Consider the following 18961-nt stretch of genomic DNA (forward strand, 5'->3'; position numbering starts at 1 on the left):
ATTCCTGGCTGGTCATAGGCTTGCAGCAGCTGTGCCGCCCCTGTGCCCACCAACAGAGCCATGACACTGGTGGGCAGCAGTTGTTCCTTGCCCAGCAGCAGCTCAGCTGTCCACGTAGCAGCTGCTGAGCACCCACAGTCAGCAAGGAGGGTGGATGGATCCTCGCTTACAGGAGCTAACCCCGTAAATTGGTCTGGAAGCCTGGGGAGCGGAGCCCTCACTGCTCAGCTGGTGGGCAGGGGCCGTGGGGCTTCACTCTGCCCCAGCCATGCCACTTGCTCCAACCCTGTGCAGAGGTGGCTTCTCTGCAGCTCCTAGGGGGTCGCAGGGATCACACTGAGGTTGGCAGCTCCCACACGTGCCCCAAAACCTCTTGGCTTACGGGTGCTCCTTGCCGCCCCAGTGCCTCCGCATGTTCTCCGCTGCTTGCTCTCCAGCTTACTCCAGACACTTCCCCCCCAGACATTTCCCCTCCAGACATCTCCGTGTTCCCAAGGAGGCTGCTCCAGTGTCTGCGAGGCTGGATGGGAACGGGGCTGGGTGGTGGGGACAGGGATGGCCCCACAGCCTGGCCGCCCCACCCAGCTGGAGGCACGGTCCTGCCAAACCAGCCCCAGGGGAATGAGTGTTGGAAAAGACACAGCCGGATCTAAGAGAGATCTGAAAAGAAGTCAGCCCTCCCCCAGAGTGATGAGAATGGCTTCCTGGGAACAACGAGATGCCGAGTTGGGTCTTCACCAAAACCAGAATGATTTTTAGATATGAGCACAGCGATCTCCTGGGAGAGCTGTTGGCTGAGTGTGAGTGTACAAGGCTCGCCCCATTCATCCTGCAGGAGGTGGTCATGGCCCTTCAGAAGAAGCCGTGTGAAATCTGCAGCCGTGACCTGCTCTATGGGCACATCGTGCAGCCCCCATGCGCGGCCGCAGCTACGTGGAGCCACGGCCTCATGGAGAGAAGCAAAAGGACCATGTCTCAGACAACACCCCTCAAACACCGGTCTTTGTGACTACTGCAGACGGGAAAAATCCGACCTGAAGCTATAAGGAGGAGGGAAATTAAAGGCTACAGGAGGAATGCATTCTGCTGAGAAATGAGCAAGGACTGAGCAAAAAAAAACAGTCCCCGAGGGCGACACTCCTGATAGCTCCCAGCACGGCCTGGTGGGAGAAAGGATCAACAGCCCGGGACGTTCCTGCAGAGCTGGGAGGAGGCTCATGGTGGTGCTCATGACCACGAAACCCCCTGTGAGGAAGGAGGACTGCGGGTAAAGGATGGGCACTGCCAGACAAGGTGGGACGAGAGCATGATTGTCAATGGGATAGTCGACTTGGTGAGGAGTGGGCTGGCCAATGCTATTACGAGGCCCCAATCTAAAATCTGGGAAAGGTCCTGGTGATCAGGGAGATTTCTGGTTATTGTAAAGAGGCAAATGCCAAATCCAACTTCAGAAAGGGCAAGGAGGAGGATCTGGAGAACGACCCTTTATTCCCTCAGAAGGTGGTGGAGTAAATGCTCCTGGAAGCTATTTCAGGGCACATGGAGGACCCGAACAACCCCACTGCTTTCTACAACAAAGCAGCCGGCTGGGTGGACAACGGGAGACCAGGGGATGTTCATCTGGACTTTGGCAAGGCCTTTGGCTTGGTTTCCTCCAGGAGACACAGGGACTGGATGTTGGATGGAGAACTGGTTGGGCCACCAGGCTCAGACTGAGCAGCAGTATGAAGGCCAACTGACGCTGGTGGTTCATGTTCCTCAGGGATCAGCTGTAGGACTGACACCATTTAACACCTTATAATGAGCTGGTGGGGTCTCAGCAGGTGTGCGCGTGATGCCAAATGGATGATAGAGGTCAATCTGCTGCAGGTGGGACTAGAGAGGCTTCAGCAAGCCTTGGGCTGTAGGGAACCTCCTGGAGCTGAGCAAGGTAAGGGCAGTGTCCACCCCTGGAGGCAGCAGATGGGGGGACAGAGAGGTGACGGGGTCAGCAGGTGCCCTGCAGCAAGCTGGGTTAGCGAGGGGGTCCCCTGGGCACAGGGGCTCTGGCTGCTCTCCCTGTGAAGCCTGAAGGGGTGTCAGTGTGGTGCTGAGACAGCAGAGATCCCAAATGTTGGGTGCAGGCCTGCTTTCTGTGATGGAAAGTGACAGAGCCTGTGCAAAAGGCTCGCAGCCGTTTCCCCGTTAATGAATCTGCGCTGGCCAAGCGTTTGCTCTGAGGCTGGCTCCACACCAGGTCAAGAAAGACGCTCCAGAGCCAGCACGTAATTCCCTTGCAGTGGAGGAGCCAGCGGGCGGAAGGTGTCCCAGCCAGGATTTACGTTGCTTGCATTGATCGAGGCCGCAGGCACCGAAGCCCTTTTCTCCTTTCCATTTGCTCCTTCCCCTTGGCCCCGGTCCCTGCATCCCACGCCTCAGACCTTGCACCCCTCTGTGCTGCCACAAGCACCCAGCGGCTGCCTCCTCCCAGCTGAACCGCAGCCTGGAGCGGTTATTTATGAACGTAGCTGTGAAACATGTTCGTGACAACCCAGAGGAGAAAATATGGGATAGCAAGAGCGAATCCACAGGCTGCCATTAGCAGCATCCCAGGAAGAATTGCTGGAGGTGGAGCAAAGAATTAAAAAGAGGGGGCAAAGTCTTCTCTTCAGGGCAGCAGGGGCATGATGAAGAATATACGGAGTCCTCTAATTCCTGGTCTTCAGTACAGGTAGTTTTGTAGCTGCTAACCCCAAGGGCTAATTAACGGTTTTATTCCTTGTTAATTTATCTTCTGTCTCTTTATGCAAGCTCATTTTTGGCTCTTTCCTATCTCATGCTCAAATTAACTCGAGACTCTTCCTGGCGTGCAGCAGGCAGGTCCCTGGGCTATGAGGCCCTGCTGCATGCCCCAGCTCTTCGTTTCCAGAGGGAAAAGCCCCTCTGTAGGGTGGGGATGGAGTGGCTTTCCTCTCTGCAGCTCTGCAAGGCAAACCCTATCGGCAGGTTGCGTTTGGTTTACCCAGGCACCCTTCGCAGAAATGTCCAACAATCCAAATATTTTTTTCCAGCACCACCAGCAATACCCAGTACATATGGCACCACCCATGGATGTTCTCAGGTTTAACTCAGGATTAAAAAAAAAATAAATGCCTTGTGTAAGTGATCTTCCTGCTTTAATGGGCATCAGGAGCTGGGCTGCGTGTCAACAAGAAAGGCAAGGAAAGACAAGATCTTCCTCTCCAAAGAACTCCTTAAAAACTTGCTTTATGGTGGCCTAATACAGAAGGAGAAACAATCCATAGGTCTTCTATTTAGCAGAAGAAGCTAGAAAGTTAGAAAGACTCTAGCTGGAAATGAGGCACAACTTTTTATAGATTATTTTAATTTTAATCACCGGATGAGCTACCAAGGGAAGCAACAGAACCTGCTTTTCTTTGTGGCCATTTCACCAAAACTGATTGTCATTTATAAAGAGACCATGTGCTTTTGGTTTGACAGCACCCCAGCATACATAGGAATGACCTTCTTCACTGGGGGATCCAGTGGATTCCTTTGGGAAGCAAAGATCCAGTGGGTAACGCGGCTAATGATGGGAAGCTTATGATTTAAATTAAATGAAGTCAGCCTGTGTTTGATCTGAAGCCTTCCTGGGTTCCTTGCTAGGGCGTCATTAAGTTCATGTAAATAAATCAGAAACCGAGGCCAAGAGAAATTATCAGTGTCTGGCAGCAAGACATAAGCTACTCCCTCTCCGTAAATTTCCAGGCCTCTTGGCACCACTGAAGCCCTGTGGGAATGCCAGAGTGAGCTCTGTCCTGGAAAATTTGCGTGCTGCTTTGATGAACTGCACAGCAGAGGTAGCAGGAGGTTACAGCAAGAACACAGCTCCGAAGCCTTGCCTCGCTGCAGAGCTGCTTCGGGTATGAGGCAAACGCTTGATGGAAGCAGTCTGAGAGCTCGTCAGTCGCTACGGGCACAGAAGTGACGGTGGTCCTGCTCCGGTCCCCCTGCACAGGGTGGTTGTGGCCCAACAGCAACATCCCTGGCTGCAACCTGCACCGGCCTGCTGGCCCCGGCGCTGCTCTGCGAGACTTCCTCCAGCTACACAGAGCAACCACAAGGCATTCGTCAGATGCTGCTTGACACGCACAGCTAAAACGTGCTGCTACTCACTTTACCTGCCTGGGAATGCAGTGGTTGTACCAGTGACTTGTTGGCTGGCAATTGTTCTGGGCTGCCCAATCCACAGACCAGGGCGCAGCTGGCACAGAACAGTTTCTGCATTCATCACAGCTTTGCTTTACTCTCCTACCGCTCTTCAGTCTTCAGTTTTGTGAGATTTCTATTTCCCTTGGTTGAAAGGAGCTCGGGTTTTGACTCAGACACACCCTCTCTGTACTATCACATTTACTGTCTAAAATGGTTTGGATTTTTTTTTTTTCCAGCTATGCTGACCCCACTGGTGGTACCTGCCCCTGTGTGTGCCTGAAGCAGCCCCTCGAACACGTACAGCAGCTTCTGTAGGAGTCTGCTTCTGGGTCTGGGCTTCTTCTGGAAATGAGATAAAAGTCCCTACTAATTGTGAGTGACCCTGGATAACTTTAGGGAAATGTCTGCTAATTATTTTGCTTCTACTGAGCCTGGTATTCACTTTTTATAGATGCAAAAACAGTATTGTCCTGGAAATGCCTCATCAGACTGTGCAGCAAGAAAAAGAGTGCGGTTTAAACTACAGCCCCACACCGATGGAAAGGGTAATGCTAGCCAGGTGGGACGTTACCAAAACAGGACCTTACATTTCTTCAGTACAAGCTATTTCTCTGCCACAAGGTCACTTCCCTAGAGAGTTTCTAGGCTGATCTAAAATCACCTGGGGCCATGCCTGTGCTAAAAGGGCTTCGCACTTTTAACAGCAAGTTGTGTGCCTGGGACTAGGAGTCTGGCTCCTCTGAGAGTTCATTTTTCTCTGGGACGAATGATTTGGCCGGAGATACTGATGAGGAATGATCATCCTCAAGGACATAGGTTCAGACCCAGAAGAGTGAGGCAGTGTTTGCCAATAAGCCCAGCAAGACCTTGCCCTTTGTCCCTGTGTAGGAGGAGCACAAGAAAGAACTTACAGCTGCTGCTGTTTCACGAAATGCTGCTCTTCTGTGTGGCAGCTTGCACTGGAATACACTTGAAGAGGAATGCAGTAAAAAAAAAAAAGTGCATGCACTTGGACATGCATGTGAGCTGCGGGTGGTGGCAATGCAGGACAGGGCTCACTCCACCCTCACTGAGCATCCCTCTGCTGAGTGCACTGCGCTCAGTGCAGATCCTTGGCCTCACGCCAGGCAAAACAGCTTCCTTGTCTAGTTGTACCTGCCCTGCCTTCCTCGGTACTTTTCCATTTCACTGTGAGACTGACAGACAATGTGTTCCAACAGTAAATTGTGTTCAGACAAGATTCAGAAAACAGCTTGTATCCTGGTGGGTCAATGACTTCCTCAGAGGCATAAATCTAAACCTAGGACTAGGACTTCAAGTGTTTGCAGTCAGTGCCCTGAGATACTGGTTTGAATATCAATGTGACAAGCAATACTTCATCGCCAGCTACACGTTGCCAGCACTATGCTGGAATATTGATTCAGTACCATTTTAGAGTGAATTGAATTAACTAAATTACCATCCTCCCAGCACAGCACGAGCTCAGATAAAATTTTATTATACAGGAGTCATCCCCACTTTTTGTCAATGTAATAAACGTGGCAGAAGAAGACAGGGGAAGATAGGAGCAGGAAGATGCTGAGAAATTGACCAAAGCAAGGATTAGATTCACCAGCTTTAAATGCAGCAAGAGATTTCATACAATCTAAAAATGAACACAATCCATATTTAATGTCTGTTTTGTTCCCTTTACAGAGGACAATTGCATAATTGCTCTGAACTCCAGTACTGACTAGAGCTGTATGCTGATGGTGCCGACGCAGTTCTTTCTAGTGGGGATGATGTCTCATGACTGGTGCATTTCTCAGAAGGAAGAGGTGTTTTGTGAACAGTGTGACTGTTTCCTTTACTCAGCTGTTGCAGCAGGAAGTTGTTTATGGACACTAAAGACCTGGGAAAGATTGTGGCAGAAAAAAGATTAAAATGGTGAGCATGCATTCATTCAGTAGAGGGAACCTGCTACGACTAGGAACATTTTTCCAAAACTGGTATACTGATTTCCATTTATTCAAATTCACAAACAAAAAGCTGAAATTTGTACTTAAAGCTCTGTGTTTCAAGACAATCACAACCACAGCTATGACTCATTTCAAGATTTCGTGCCTAACTGGCTTACAATGATTTATAACCGACAGCAACCATTCAAACCGTGTCGTAGAGATTGGTAGCGTGTGCTAAAACAGCTGGAAGCCGACTAGCAGAGTACTATGATTGCAAAAGACAAAGACTCTGGTCTGCGATTTTGACCAGTGACACTTTTTCTAAAAAAAGCAGTTTCAGCACACACAGAATATCCCTGATTTTCCACTCATTGAACTGGCACTTTCATATCTTGGCTTAGAAGTCTGTAACCTCAGAATAGCTTGCTCATGTGTCAAAGCCCTGAATTTGTGGATTTGCCACCAGTGCAGGGGTACTACGGTAAGCACACGTGAACTAGGACTGGAGGAGTTCTGCTGGGACACAGGTGCCACCTCCTGTTGTGACACAGCTTGTTCCGTACCTGAGGCCAGCCCCTACCTCTGGCTCTCCTGCAGAAGAGCCACCATATCCTGGAGTCCGGTAAGTTGTTTCACTTCCAGTCTTAGGAATTCCACCTGGGAACTCAGCTGGTCGTTTTTCCAAAGCAACTCATCTTAAGGAAACACAGTGAGAAGTCTGAGCAAAATCACCAAAAGCTTGTAAACACATTTTTAACAAAAGTAATTCCTGATGCTAATGCATAACAGAATAAGTTGTTATGAGCAATATTAATAACAGCCACAGTTATTATTACTATCTCTTTTGTTCAAACCCTAAATTGAACCTGTTCTAGGCACATTTTTGGATCAAAACTTTTTTGATGTACTGCTGTACTGAGCATGCCTCTAACAGGAAGGGCTGCTCTGAGAGACAATGGGGATTGTGGGATCCAGGGGCTGGGGGTTACACCAAACAAAACTCACCACAGCAGCCTGTGAAGGGTTGTGGTCCTTTGTTACACAAAGCCTTTAAAACTCAGGGCTGAAGGACTGGCTAAAACGCATCCTGCAGCGACCCTGCAGCATCCAGGGCACAGAACTGTATGGCTGCTGCTACGGGGCAGCTCAGAACAGATGCTTAAACTTGTGAGGCTATCTCCGATTACACAGCAGCTGTCACCATGTATACTGGCCACTAAAGTGCTGGACAAATGGAGATTAAGGCTTGGACCACTGTCAGTTTTTCTGTAGGGCTAGGGCAGACTGAAAATATCAGAAAATCATCTTCAGTTTGTGGGGAAGCTTGTGCTGGTCTGTCAGCAGTCAAGGAATCCATCCAATGATGTTAGTGTTTCCTTGTTACATTACAGTAATCTTGTTCTTATTGCACAGTGTATAAAAGCTCCTAGAAAAGGCACACATGGCATAGTTGGTACTGGCGTAAGGCATGAATGGTTGCATTGTGACCGTTCTTGCGAGCCTCGTAAGGCCACATCAGCCACCATTTACTTGATGTACCATAGCCCAGGTGGCTATAAATGAATCCTTCCACTTCTAAAAGAATAGCTTGTACAGCTGCTAAGAAGACCCCAGTTTCATTCCTTACTCTTTGTAATCATTGTGAGCTTACCTGGAAGCAGAAAAAAAAAGTAATTTGAACAGTCACATTGCTCACAATAAATTAAAGCTAAGTCGTTTGGCCCTACCGTACATGGATGCTTGGTTTCTTTGGATGTGATAACCAGAAGCAGCAGTGTGATCCATCTTGTGCAACGTGGAAGCTGAGACATGGCTTTCCACCAGCCCTTTTCCTTGCTGCTGCAGCAGGTATTCCAGTTGTGACAAGATAAAAAACAACAAAAGACAAAACCAAATCAATACAATACAAGAAAACAACAAAGGGTTGCTGAATCAAGTTAGTGTTAAGAGAAATGAAGCCCTCTTCTGCAGTTGTGCCAGTACCTGGTAAGTTCCTAGAAGCCTTTCAAGTGACCCTGCTGAGCCCTCTGAAGAGCGATAATGACAATGAGTGTAACACAGCATGAATTTAAGCGAACCCTTATGTCGCTGCTTTGAAGTATTTGTTTGGAACACACTAAAGAAAAAAGCCACTTTCAAAGCATAGGTGTACAAGAATAACCTAAACAAACAGTAACATCTGAAACACAAAAAGATATCCAGGCATTTTGGCAGGGAGCTTAGGTGATGTCAGAAAACAAATCTAAACAGAAATGTTTCTATGGATTTCTTTTTTTCTTTTTTTTTTTTTTGAGAACTAATTGGAAACAGATTTTAGGTTTGGATTTAAACATATCCTTGCAGCATCTGCAATGCTATCCCCGTGCTATGCGTTTTAGTCTCAAGGAGTACAAGTTTGAGGCTGTGGAGCAAAGGAAGGAAAAACCTGGCATCCTCCTGCTCACGTTATTGCCACGGGTTTAGCTGGTGATCTTGAGAAAGTCATTTGACATGGCTGTCCTGTTTTTACCTGAGATTTTTAGTCAGTAGACATCAAAGTAAATTAAAAAATCGAAAGAAAGTCCTACCCTTTGAGCTCTCCTCTTTCTGCCCTCATAAATTAGCATCTTTTGCCCTACTGGGACAGAGCTTTGAGAACAATGAAGAGCTCAGCACAGGTTAACATCACAACGGGATGAGCCGGGGCTCTTCTCCAGGTGGACCGCGCAGATCTTGAACTCCCAGTAGGATAGGGATCTTACTGAACCCCGTCATCTCATTTGCTGTCTCAGTGTGTTAGAGTAAGATCCACTGAGAAAGAAAGACCAGTCTTCCACTGGATCAAGACATTAATTCATTTTGTTGCATCTCACGGCCACGCGTTTCTTAAATCCAACCTGAGGAAGGGAGCAGGAGCACTGCTAGAGGCAGCCTAGTGGACCAGGACTCATCCTGTCTGTGACAGGCTGCGATAAGATCATATGGAGTAAAACTAACCCACAGCTGAAATACATGTGCAACATCTGGGAAATGCAGTAATTTGAGCAACTATGGCACTTGGCCCTGCATGGAGGATGATAAGCTAAAACTGTTGCTAGAATTCTTGCTGTGGAGTAGACAGACTCACATCTTTTCTGGGTTGGACATGAGACAAAAATCAGTAGAAACAGGCCTGCGGAGGCAGGATGATGAATGTTTGTTTGCTTGTTTTCCTGGGAACCAGAAGAAGCCAGTATGCAGCCAAACAGCTCCTCTCCGTGGCAGCTGCCCGACCAGCACAGACACTGTTAGATAAATAATGCTAGAAATGGGTGCAAGACCTGGAAAGAATTACAAACAGGATGAGCAAGAAGGTGTTGGTTGATCCCAGCACCTGTGAGAAGAAAAGGCTTCTGACCTGCCTTGCTAAGGACAAGAGGACTACTGTGTGCCTTCCACCCTTATTCACCCCAGCCTCAAGGGGAAAACGTATCAGGACTTCACCACTATCTCAGAAAAACTAGAGCAAGCCCAAAGCCCTAACTAGAGCCACTCAGAGATTTTCAAACAAAAGTCTTGCCAGGAGGTATCAGTTCACTGAACTGGAGATACTTGCAACCAAAATATTTGAGTCTCAACAAACTTCTACTACGAAAAAGGTCAGGGAGACCAGAGACCTTGTGGGGAACCTCTGCTGCCCTGGCTCAAGGCAGGCGTTAAGGAAGTGCTCTTATTTCAAGGTGCCACAAATTTGATACTTCCCAGAAGAATCAGCCTGTTGATCCCAAATATAAAGAGCATTCAGAATGCATGACTGGAAATCCTACTGGAAGATGTCTTTTCTCAATGTAATTAAATCAGGTGATTAATCCTTTCACAATTTCATTATTACAAGGAAGTTATCCTCGTTAAAAAGTTCGTGATAAGGTCATTTTGTTACTGAATTTCCATTAGTACACTGACAAAGAAAGAGAACTAAAACCACCTACCGCAGCAGAATCCATTCTATCGAATTGTTCAGTATATTTAAGCTGAGTCCTTTGGACTTTAGGATTGTTTCCAGCTAAGATTGAAGAGGAGTGTCCAGCTGTCAGATGAGCATCCTGCTGTGGAGCAGTACAAGCCACAAGATGGAAAAGCAAGTTTTGGGCAGGAACTACAGAGATACAAAAAGATTTCAGCAAAAATCTAAAAACTATGGTGTTTTCATACATAACATTCTGCTAAGGAAAGAGTAGAACAAGGTCCCAGAATATCAGACTTGCAGTCAATAACAAAAAAAAAAAAAAAAAAAAAAACTTAAAGAGGTATGGTGAAATACATTCCTGACTTTAAACACAGATTGAGAGAAAGCAAAAAAATGTTTAAGATGAAGTGTTTGCATCTATATGAAAAGCTTACCAAGAAAATCCTTGTTAACCAGGAGAGATCCAGGCCCATTCCAGTGACAATCCACCAGCTTCAGGAGCTGCTGGAGGACACCTGTAACCTTGGACTCTTTTTCACTTCCAGTGGCACTCTGACCTTCTGTGACAGCAGTATCATTACTTAGCTCACTGGAAGACTAATGAGAAAAAGGCAAAGCTATTTACTTTCTCAGCTAATGTCTGCAGTACATCTGCTAGCACCTCCCGCCTTAGCTGGACACACTTAACAGGTGTTTATGCATGCACTTTTCCAACTGGGCACAAACAAATTAGAGGCACAGGATGAAGCTGAGTTTATGTGAAAGCATACACAAATGATCTCCAGTGAACCTGCATTTTGTACAGTTTTTCAGTAGTGTACTGAAAGCGTACTTTTTTTCACTCCCTGTGCAGTAACATCACGCTGAAAATTCATGTTCTCTGTCCTGAAACCCCTTTTTCAGAATCACTGTTGTCCCTAGGCTCTGTCAGAGATAGACAGCCTCTCCCGCTGCATGTGCCTTCAGTTCCAGTAGCAAAGTGGGTGCCTGTTATTATAATTAATGGCAGTGACATTTATATAGTTCATTATCACACTTTTACATTTCTTTTCAACATCCTATGGCATTGAAAACAAACTGAAGACATACATGGACAAATGGATAAAATTGTTTCTGCAGCCAACTGAATGGTAAATGCAAAGTTAGTGATGATGCAACACAGGATTTGTCCCAGGGCTTTGCATGTGAATGGGACGAACAGGACACAAAAGAGAGTCCATACAAGCCAAGAGCTAAAGGACAGGTGCTCAGAGGCTTGTATAAAGGGATGGGGCAAATGGTTATGTAAAATGTCTACCTGTATTGCTCTGAAGCATAAACAGTTTGATATTGAAGAGACCACCTCATCAGGCCCATTTGATGCTTGTCCTATACTCCTGCCTGTTATTCCTGTACTGAACACAGGAAATGACCTGTATAAATGAAGACATCTCCCCTTAACTTGGGATAACGAGAGACAGAAAACCTACCGTCTCATTCTTACTTCACTGTGAAAAAACGGTTCTCGTTATAATTCTCTCTGTTCTTCAGTGGTTAATGTTCGATCGTTGATGCTTGCGCAGGCCCCCCACTATGTGCTGCTGTAGCAGCCTAGAGGCTCCTAACTTATGTCAGCCTGAAGCAGCTGGGGGGAGGATGAACAGTGAAGGCAGCAGAGACACTAGGGAACTACTTTGTTCATTGTGGCTTCTCTACTTCACATGCACACAGAAAAATAAGATGCACATCTCACCACAGTGGCTGTAAATCACTGCAGATTGAGAGTGCTCTTTGGTGACATCCTAAGGTCAGTTAGAGGTGCTCAGGACAACTGTACAGACTGCTTGCTGAAAAATTATCACAGTACTGCCAACACTGGCTCTACAAAGTTCAACTGTTTTTAGACTGCTAGTGCAGCAGTGGATGGTTTTAGATGGTTTTGTGCTACTGGCTTTTGAAGATGCAGAAGCTATTTCGTATTATCTGTACAGAACATTTTTATACTAGGAGATTTCCATTAGCATCTCAATTTACACGTATGTATTTGTGAAGAACAACAATGACAAGTAATACAATACTTGCCTCCTTGTGAGAGTCTTTGAAGCAAAGATTAGGAGACACTGGGGAATGCAGGGTCTCACTTTGCTTATATTCCGCTCTAGCTGGGCTGGAAGACCTGCGAGCTGCAGGTTCTCTGACCTTCTGAGGTACTGAAGATACCATGGCTGGTTTCATCATTATGGACTTCAAGTTCTCCAGTAACACTTCAGCTGATAATGAAGTTGCATCTCTGAAGCCTGCAGATAAAGTAGAAAAACGACTGGGTAGTAGAGCAGAGCTATGGATTAGAGGCATGCAGGTATTCAGACCTGTGGGAAAGAGAAGAGCAAAGCAGATACACTTTGTCTAATGTTTTATCCTTGTCTCCTCTATGAAGTGACTGACACAGCAGCAGTTTGACTATAAAGGACCATGTCTTCACAAAGGACATCAAGACACACATTTTCAAAAGTATATAGGGGATTATACCTTTTAAACACCAATGTCTTATTGATTTCAGCATAAACTAGTCATCCAAATGCCATCAAGGATCTGGGTTTTTAACAGTGTGTCAATAAACTGGATAGAAGTGTGCATTTCACTTAGAAGATTACTAAAATTCATCTATTGACCACAGATTTTGGAAATGAAATACATGAAAACAACTTCATAATAGTCTGAGATTAAGAAAGAAGAAGCCTCTCACAGGTACTATTTTTTATTTTTTTTTACCTGACTTGATGTTTAAAGGATTTCTGTGTTTAATTTCTGTCTCAGTGAGCTGTGTGAGTGTACTGCTGCTGGCAGTCTGCGAAGACGTATTCATTTCTGTAGGAAGCCTCCCACCATAATCCCTGTGGCCCTTGATTTTCTTGCCACTCTGAGGTTTCTGGACAAGGTGCCCGTGCTGAGGAGAAGAGGTCACAGAGACGTGGTAAAAATCATCAAAATTGCTTAGCCTGGCATCTCTGGATGACTTATTTGTGTTATTTATATTTGTGTCACTCAAATTCAATCTCTTTGTAGAATATATATCCTGGCTAAGTTCACAGATGCTAGACTTCTGAATTGTGTCCGTCTCTGGGGAGGAGCTGAAAGTTTTACTATCTGAGAAGACCACATGCGGACCTCCTGCTCTCATTTTCCCTGAGGAGCACAGGGATGAACGCAGTTGTGAGCATGATGATGGGTCTGGAAAGAAGTAAAAACATTACAGTGTGAAGAATAAAACTAAAAACTGCAACACAGTCACATAAAGCATATTTTGACTTGTGTTTTCCTTCCAACCCTAGATAAGAGAAAGAAACTAGACCTCTTAATAACACCTGTATCCGCAGTACGACTTCTGCTGCTGCTGTATCCTGCTGCTAAGATTCAGTACAACAAAATGAACACTCAATAGACTGCCAAAACCACACACATTTTAGGGTTTTAGGATTGCTGGAATCAGTGTAGAAAAGTCATTTCAGTATGTCAATACGTCATATGCAGAAAGGGCACACTCGATTTGCCACCATTAGGCAGAAATTCACTTGGAAAATTCAATCTGAGTCAGGATTCAGTGCAGAAATTGGTAAAACATATTAAGTTAGCTCCTTGTGGCTTGATATGCATTAGAAGAGAAATCACTAGAAGCAGTGAGAATGTTTTTTCAGGAGAGATTAAAAAAAAAAAAAAAAAAGAGTTGGTCTGACCATGGAGATAACACATGGTAACAAAGATAGGTCCTTTCCCTAGCAGTAAAATCTCCCCAGCATGGGACAGGCAGGCGGACCTTTGTCCTTTCCAAATCTCCATGAGCTTCCTTTCTACTAGCTGCGAGAGCAACCCCAGACAGCACAGTTACCCACCAGGATTCAAGACTTCCCTAAGCTTTAGGTTCCTTCGATGGTTTATCTCCTTTTTGTTTGTATTTTCCAAGTGACTATTCTTCGGAATACAAGAAGAATGAGAAATCCCACCAGTCTAGTTTGGGATCAAACCCCAAGTGAGCACAGATGCATTCTCTAAAGATTTACAGTGTGAAATATTTAGCTAAATATCGGTAAAGCTCATAGCATAGGCACTGTTTAAACACAGAATCTGTCTGATAGCAAAGCTTTTAAAGTGTGAATGGATCAAACTGGAGAGAACAATATTGACCATCCAGCCTCCTGTATAACCCAGGGCACAGGACTACCCTGAATTAACCATACACAAAAAATCCAGCCTTGACTAAAATATTCTCAGTGTCAAAATCTTGCTGTATTGATTATACAACAAAAAGTACCAGTTTTTGTGCCGACATCATTAGATACTGAAGACATCCTTCTGCTTACTGCGTGGCTCTTCATTATATTCTCCCTAGAGCAGCAACATAAAATAGTTGATTTAATGGAATTTTAAGTGGAGTCAGGTATAAAACATGAGTCAGAGCAGCAGAAGCTGGTGGATAACACAATTAGACTCTTTACTTCCACATTGTACCATGGCGCATGAGGAAACAGATGAAGACACATCATGCTTGGATGTACAACCCCCAAAATTAAGACAAATGTTAAACTTCAAAGCAACTGCTACACAAAACCAAACTTCTCTTTGTCACTCTACCTTCTGAACTGAATAACGGTTGTTTTGAACATAAAAGAGTGGCTGGTCCCTCAGCAGTAAACAGAACTAGGTTTGGCTGACTTGATCCTACCTTGTTCACAGTTAAGCTAATGGAGAAATTTTGACCCCACTGTGACTCCCAATTTTTCATGAAATCAGTGGGTGTCAAGAACGAGTACAAGCAATAAATAAAAGTGGATATATTAAATAATTATTAATACAATTATATATAATCAAACATCATATAAAGTTATAATAAAATATTTATAAAATATTGGTTTATAGATTGTATAATTAATTATCCTTGTGTTCTATTTTTCAGAAAAAAACTTTCCTCTTTTCCACCTTATGCTAAAATATAGTCTGGCAGCCCTTCCTTCACCCTCCCTGGAACATCTGTCTTCTAAAAGCATCCAACAGTGTTTCATTATAGTTGTCACTTTTCTGCAGGCAAGCCTACCAGGAGAGGACAACAGAGAAACTGGCAACCCTGAAATCAAAAACCTGATACACAAAATCTGCCTCAGTAGCAGCTTCCACAGGCTAAATTGCTACCTGGAAAGATATTTAAAAAGTTGTCTTCATGACAGCTGAGACTTCCAGTAATAATACACAGACCTGGTAACAAGTGAACCTAAAAACATATGAGACAGATATATTCCTACTGCTGAGGTGTGGCACAGTCCCAGAACAGGGTTATTGTTTCATACATTTACTTATATATTAGCATTTAATTATTTATTAACTTCTGTTTATTAATTTATCAATAGTTATTAATAATCCAAAATGATTTTTTAATGTTATCTGCCATTGTTTAGCATTAGTGAATACAATTACATTAAAAGCCTTGAAAAAAGTCACAGATTGATTTTTTTTGTTTGCTTGCTGAATTGGTATGAACTGTTAAAATGATGGTGATATGAACATTTCCAACCTATCTGTTTTTCAGTTACTTTTCACATTTGTGAAGCAGCAGCTGTTTAAATTGCATTTCTAATAACTTACCAGCTTTGTGCACACAGGTGTAACCCGTGAGATCAGCTCATTTTCCCAGCATACGCCCAGACCAGGTGAGAAGATGGATGCTGCAGTGGAAGATGTGGGTTTCTTTGTCTCACCAGTCTCTGAATTCACTTTGTTGTCTTTCATCTGGATTTCTAGAACATGATTCATTCAGCTGAAAAGTAAGGTGAGCTACTCTGAGTTCTTCCTGGTAGCTTAGAGTGGGGTCTTTATCTAAAGCCCTTCTTAAAATTCTTCCCCCCCCCGTTTTTTTGTGAAAACTAAAAATATTGTGGGTTAATGATGATTAGTCAGGTAATGAGATGTTGTATTCTAATTTGATTTATTTTTATTCCTCACCCTTACTTCTCACCTTCTTTCTATTTTATCTAAGAGAAATGACATGAACAGAATGTGATTAACAAAATCTATCAAATTACCGTTGTGATAATCTGTTTTTAAGATAAATCACCACCGTGCCTCTTCCAATGGGGTGCAGGAGGCTCTTACAGGGAACCTCACAGCTGAGCTCCCTTGTCCGGTGGCGGTCACAGAGGTCAGAAAAACATCAAATGCTGGTAAAATACACCCTGAAGTTGCTCATGACAACTGATTTTAAAACAAAGCCTCTCCAGAGCACACACGTCTTAATATTGGAAGATTAGCATGCAGTTTGTAACTACACTAGTGAATTTAAATGGGATGTGATCACCAGGTGTAGAAACACTAACAGTGTCTAAGGAGATAGGCTTTCACTGGCTTAAATAAAACCGAGGGTCCTTGTTCCTGAATCACTTCTCAATTTGGAATGTGTAATGCCACTGGGGAAAAACACCACCACCACGAAGTGATGTTAGAATCACTATTTTCCACAATAATCGAGGAAATGGAAAAGAAACTGAGGTGCACCTCTGTATAGATAACAGCCTTTTATTTTACAGACTTGTCCTCGTGTCTTTTGTAATCAGCTGTCTCATTTTTTGGGTCAAATAACACAAAACTATTTTGTGAACCTGCTGAACCGAGGCAGCCCCTGGGAGCAGCAGCAGCAACCTGTTCTGGCTCTTCACCTTTTAACCCATCTTCGCAGCCGCAACTGAGCGTGTTTGATCAGAGACCGCCAAGGGTAAAACAAGAATCCCTCTGGGGTCCCTTTATATTTAGGGTGGTCTTTTTATCGTGCTTTATAGTACAAGGAGTACTTTAGAGTTCTTTGCCTGCGCGTATCTTGTGGTTAGCAGCGGTAGCAGCAACAGGATTACGGCTCCCTTTTTGCTGAGGAGCACCGAGAGCTGGTGTCCCACAGACGGGGCACCCCTGCAGCCCTACACGCCCCCACTGCCAGCATTCCCGGCCCCATCTTTGCCGCACCAAGGCACAAGGGGGTATCGCCGGGCTCCAGGCCCCTCACGCCCCGACCCCCAGCCCCTCGGCGCCCCCGGCTCCCCCTCAGCGCCCGGCCGGTACCTGCCTCGAGCCCGGGGCACGGTGGCTCCCGACGCAGGCCTCGCCCGTTGCCCTCCCGGCCGTTGCCCGGCACCGCCGCCTGAGGCGCGGCCGCCATGGTAGGGGCAGGGCCGGGGGAGGCCCCGCTCCCCTCAGCCGGCCCCGGGGCTGCCTGTGGGGGGCCGGGGGCTCGGTCCTCGGCCCGCGGGCATCGGAGGCTGGCTGGAGGAAGCGGCCTGAGGGGGGCTGGCAGCGGGGAGGCGGTGTGCTGGTGAAAGATGGGGTGGGGAAAAAAAGTCCTATAGCAGCACCCCCAAATGGGTCACTTCTTGCTGGTTTAGTGAGCTCGATCGGCCTGAGGTCCCGGTGGCCATCAGAGCCCTCACGAGGGAGCTGGGAGCAGCTGCGTGCATGCTGTCTTCTGCTGCCCCTAAATGCTGGGAATGAGCCTTAGAAATGCCCAGATTTTGGTCAGTTTTAAAAATTAGGTTCCATCTTGCTCGCTTGACCAGATTTTTCATGTTTTCTCTGCAAATATTTGTGTTGAACTTGCCAGGTGGCATCAGTGTTACGACGCTGATGAGAACACCTGTGGAAAAGCCGAGGCTAAGAGCACTTTGAGGCCAGCGTAGCTGTGGTTCCCCAGCATTGCCACGGTGACCACCAGCAGCACCTTCTTCACCTCAGTTTTGATTTGCAGCTCTCTCGCGAAGCTCCGGTTCTTACGTTCATTAACAGTTATTTTTTTCCATCCTTTTCCAGATTTCCTTTTGACTCCCTGTCTGTAGCCACTTGAATGAGAAACAGCCTAAAAATACCACATATCTTCCCCCACTTGTTCCTGCTGCAAGAATCGCATCCTTCATTGTCAACACAAACACTGTCTCCTTGGCTTTTCAGACTAGCCACTGTGGCTAAGGAGCGCAGGCTGCTTTTGTTTTCAGGCTTGAATTGGCTTTTCTGTTTTAGTAAGCCACAGACTAATCCACATCTCAGTGTGATACAACAACAAGAAACAATTGGCCGCATACCAATAACTGTGTTTCCTTCCTGCTGCTTGGAGTAGTGTGGGAGGGTATACAAGCATTTATTTGTGTTTTATTACTGTCTTGTCATAACAAAATTACTGTAGCTTACTTAGCTGGAGTTGGTTCAAGCCCTAATACAAATTGTAGCAATCAAGAAATTTTCTGCCTGAAATGTAGTTCATTTTATTTGTAAATTTAAAGAAGACGTGTGTCGTATTTCAGTTGTAGACCAGGTTGTTCTAAGGTTTAACTGTAAGAATTATATGATATAAAAGCATGCTATTTGTTAACTTTTCACAACCCTCGATCCGTATTAACTAAGGAATATGCATGCACAAATGAATAAGAATGTAATGCCCTTGGGCATTTGCCCAATACTTAATTTTTTGATGAGCTGCTTCAAAACATATGGTGTGGATGCTTCCACAGAAGGGAAATATAATGCAAAGTCCAATGGAGTTTTAAAATAAAATGGCCTTTTTTTTTTTTTCTTTCAGAATTCACAGGTTCATTCTTGCCTCTTGATATGTTTTCCTTTTCTTTTGAAGGAACCAGAGAGTATTATTGAATCTGCAGAAGAAGAGTCAATTAATTTTAATGTTGGTGGCTGGCATTTCTCAATTCCCAAAAGTAAAGTCGCTCAATTTCCTGAATCTCCGTTATGGAAAGCAGCTGCTGTACAAGACCAGTCTGAAAGTCTAAGATTATTTATTGACCATGATGGTTTTATATTTAGGCACCTTCACCATTACATGCAGACTTCAAAATTATCTTTTTTCAGCTGTGCTGAATTTAATTTATTATATGAGCAAGCATTAATT

The 18961-nt window shown here is 45.1% G+C and overlaps 1 protein-coding gene and 1 long non-coding RNA gene across 11 annotated transcripts; one reads left to right on the forward strand and one right to left on the reverse strand.

Moving 5' to 3' along the window:
• The first annotated feature begins 1950 nt into the window (after window positions 1–1950).
• LOC308176642 lies at window positions 1951–13198 on the forward strand. 2 transcript variants are annotated; one of them, XR_013938452.1, is made up of 6 exons: window positions 1951–2710; window positions 4428–4563; window positions 4643–4736; window positions 5887–6753; window positions 12596–12783; window positions 13102–13198. It is a non-coding gene; the product is annotated as an uncharacterized lncRNA (long non-coding RNA). The 2 variants fall into 2 exon arrangements; XR_013938451.1 differs by having other exon boundaries at window positions 1951–4563.
• On the reverse strand, window positions 4758–17797 carry LRRC36 (leucine rich repeat containing 36). Of its 9 annotated transcripts, XM_080552654.1 has the most exons (11): window positions 17134–17792; window positions 15670–15841; window positions 14345–14418; window positions 13070–13266; window positions 12808–12982; window positions 12118–12332; window positions 10491–10653; window positions 10079–10245; window positions 7859–7970; window positions 6712–6826; window positions 4761–6082 (listed from the first exon to the last, which is right to left on the reverse strand). In XM_080552654.1, the coding sequence occupies exons 3-11, from the start codon at window positions 14406–14408 to the stop codon at window positions 5881–5883; spliced, it is 1410 nt and encodes a 469-aa protein (XP_080408780.1). In that variant the 5' UTR covers window positions 14409–14418; window positions 15670–15841; window positions 17134–17792; the 3' UTR covers window positions 4761–5880. The 9 variants fall into 9 exon arrangements, with proteins under 9 accessions (XP_080408783.1, XP_080408782.1, XP_080408781.1 ...); XM_080552655.1 differs by lacking the exon at window positions 13070–13266 and having other exon boundaries at window positions 4760–6082; window positions 17134–17791; XM_080552651.1 differs by having other exon boundaries at window positions 12808–13266; window positions 15670–15821; window positions 17138–17792.
• Between the last annotated feature and the right edge of the window lie 1164 nt (window positions 17798–18961).

This window comes from Anser brachyrhynchus (genome assembly GCF_964034855.1).
Source record: "Anser brachyrhynchus genome assembly, chromosome: 12".
Lineage (NCBI taxonomy): Eukaryota > Metazoa > Chordata > Aves > Anseriformes > Anatidae > Anser > Anser brachyrhynchus.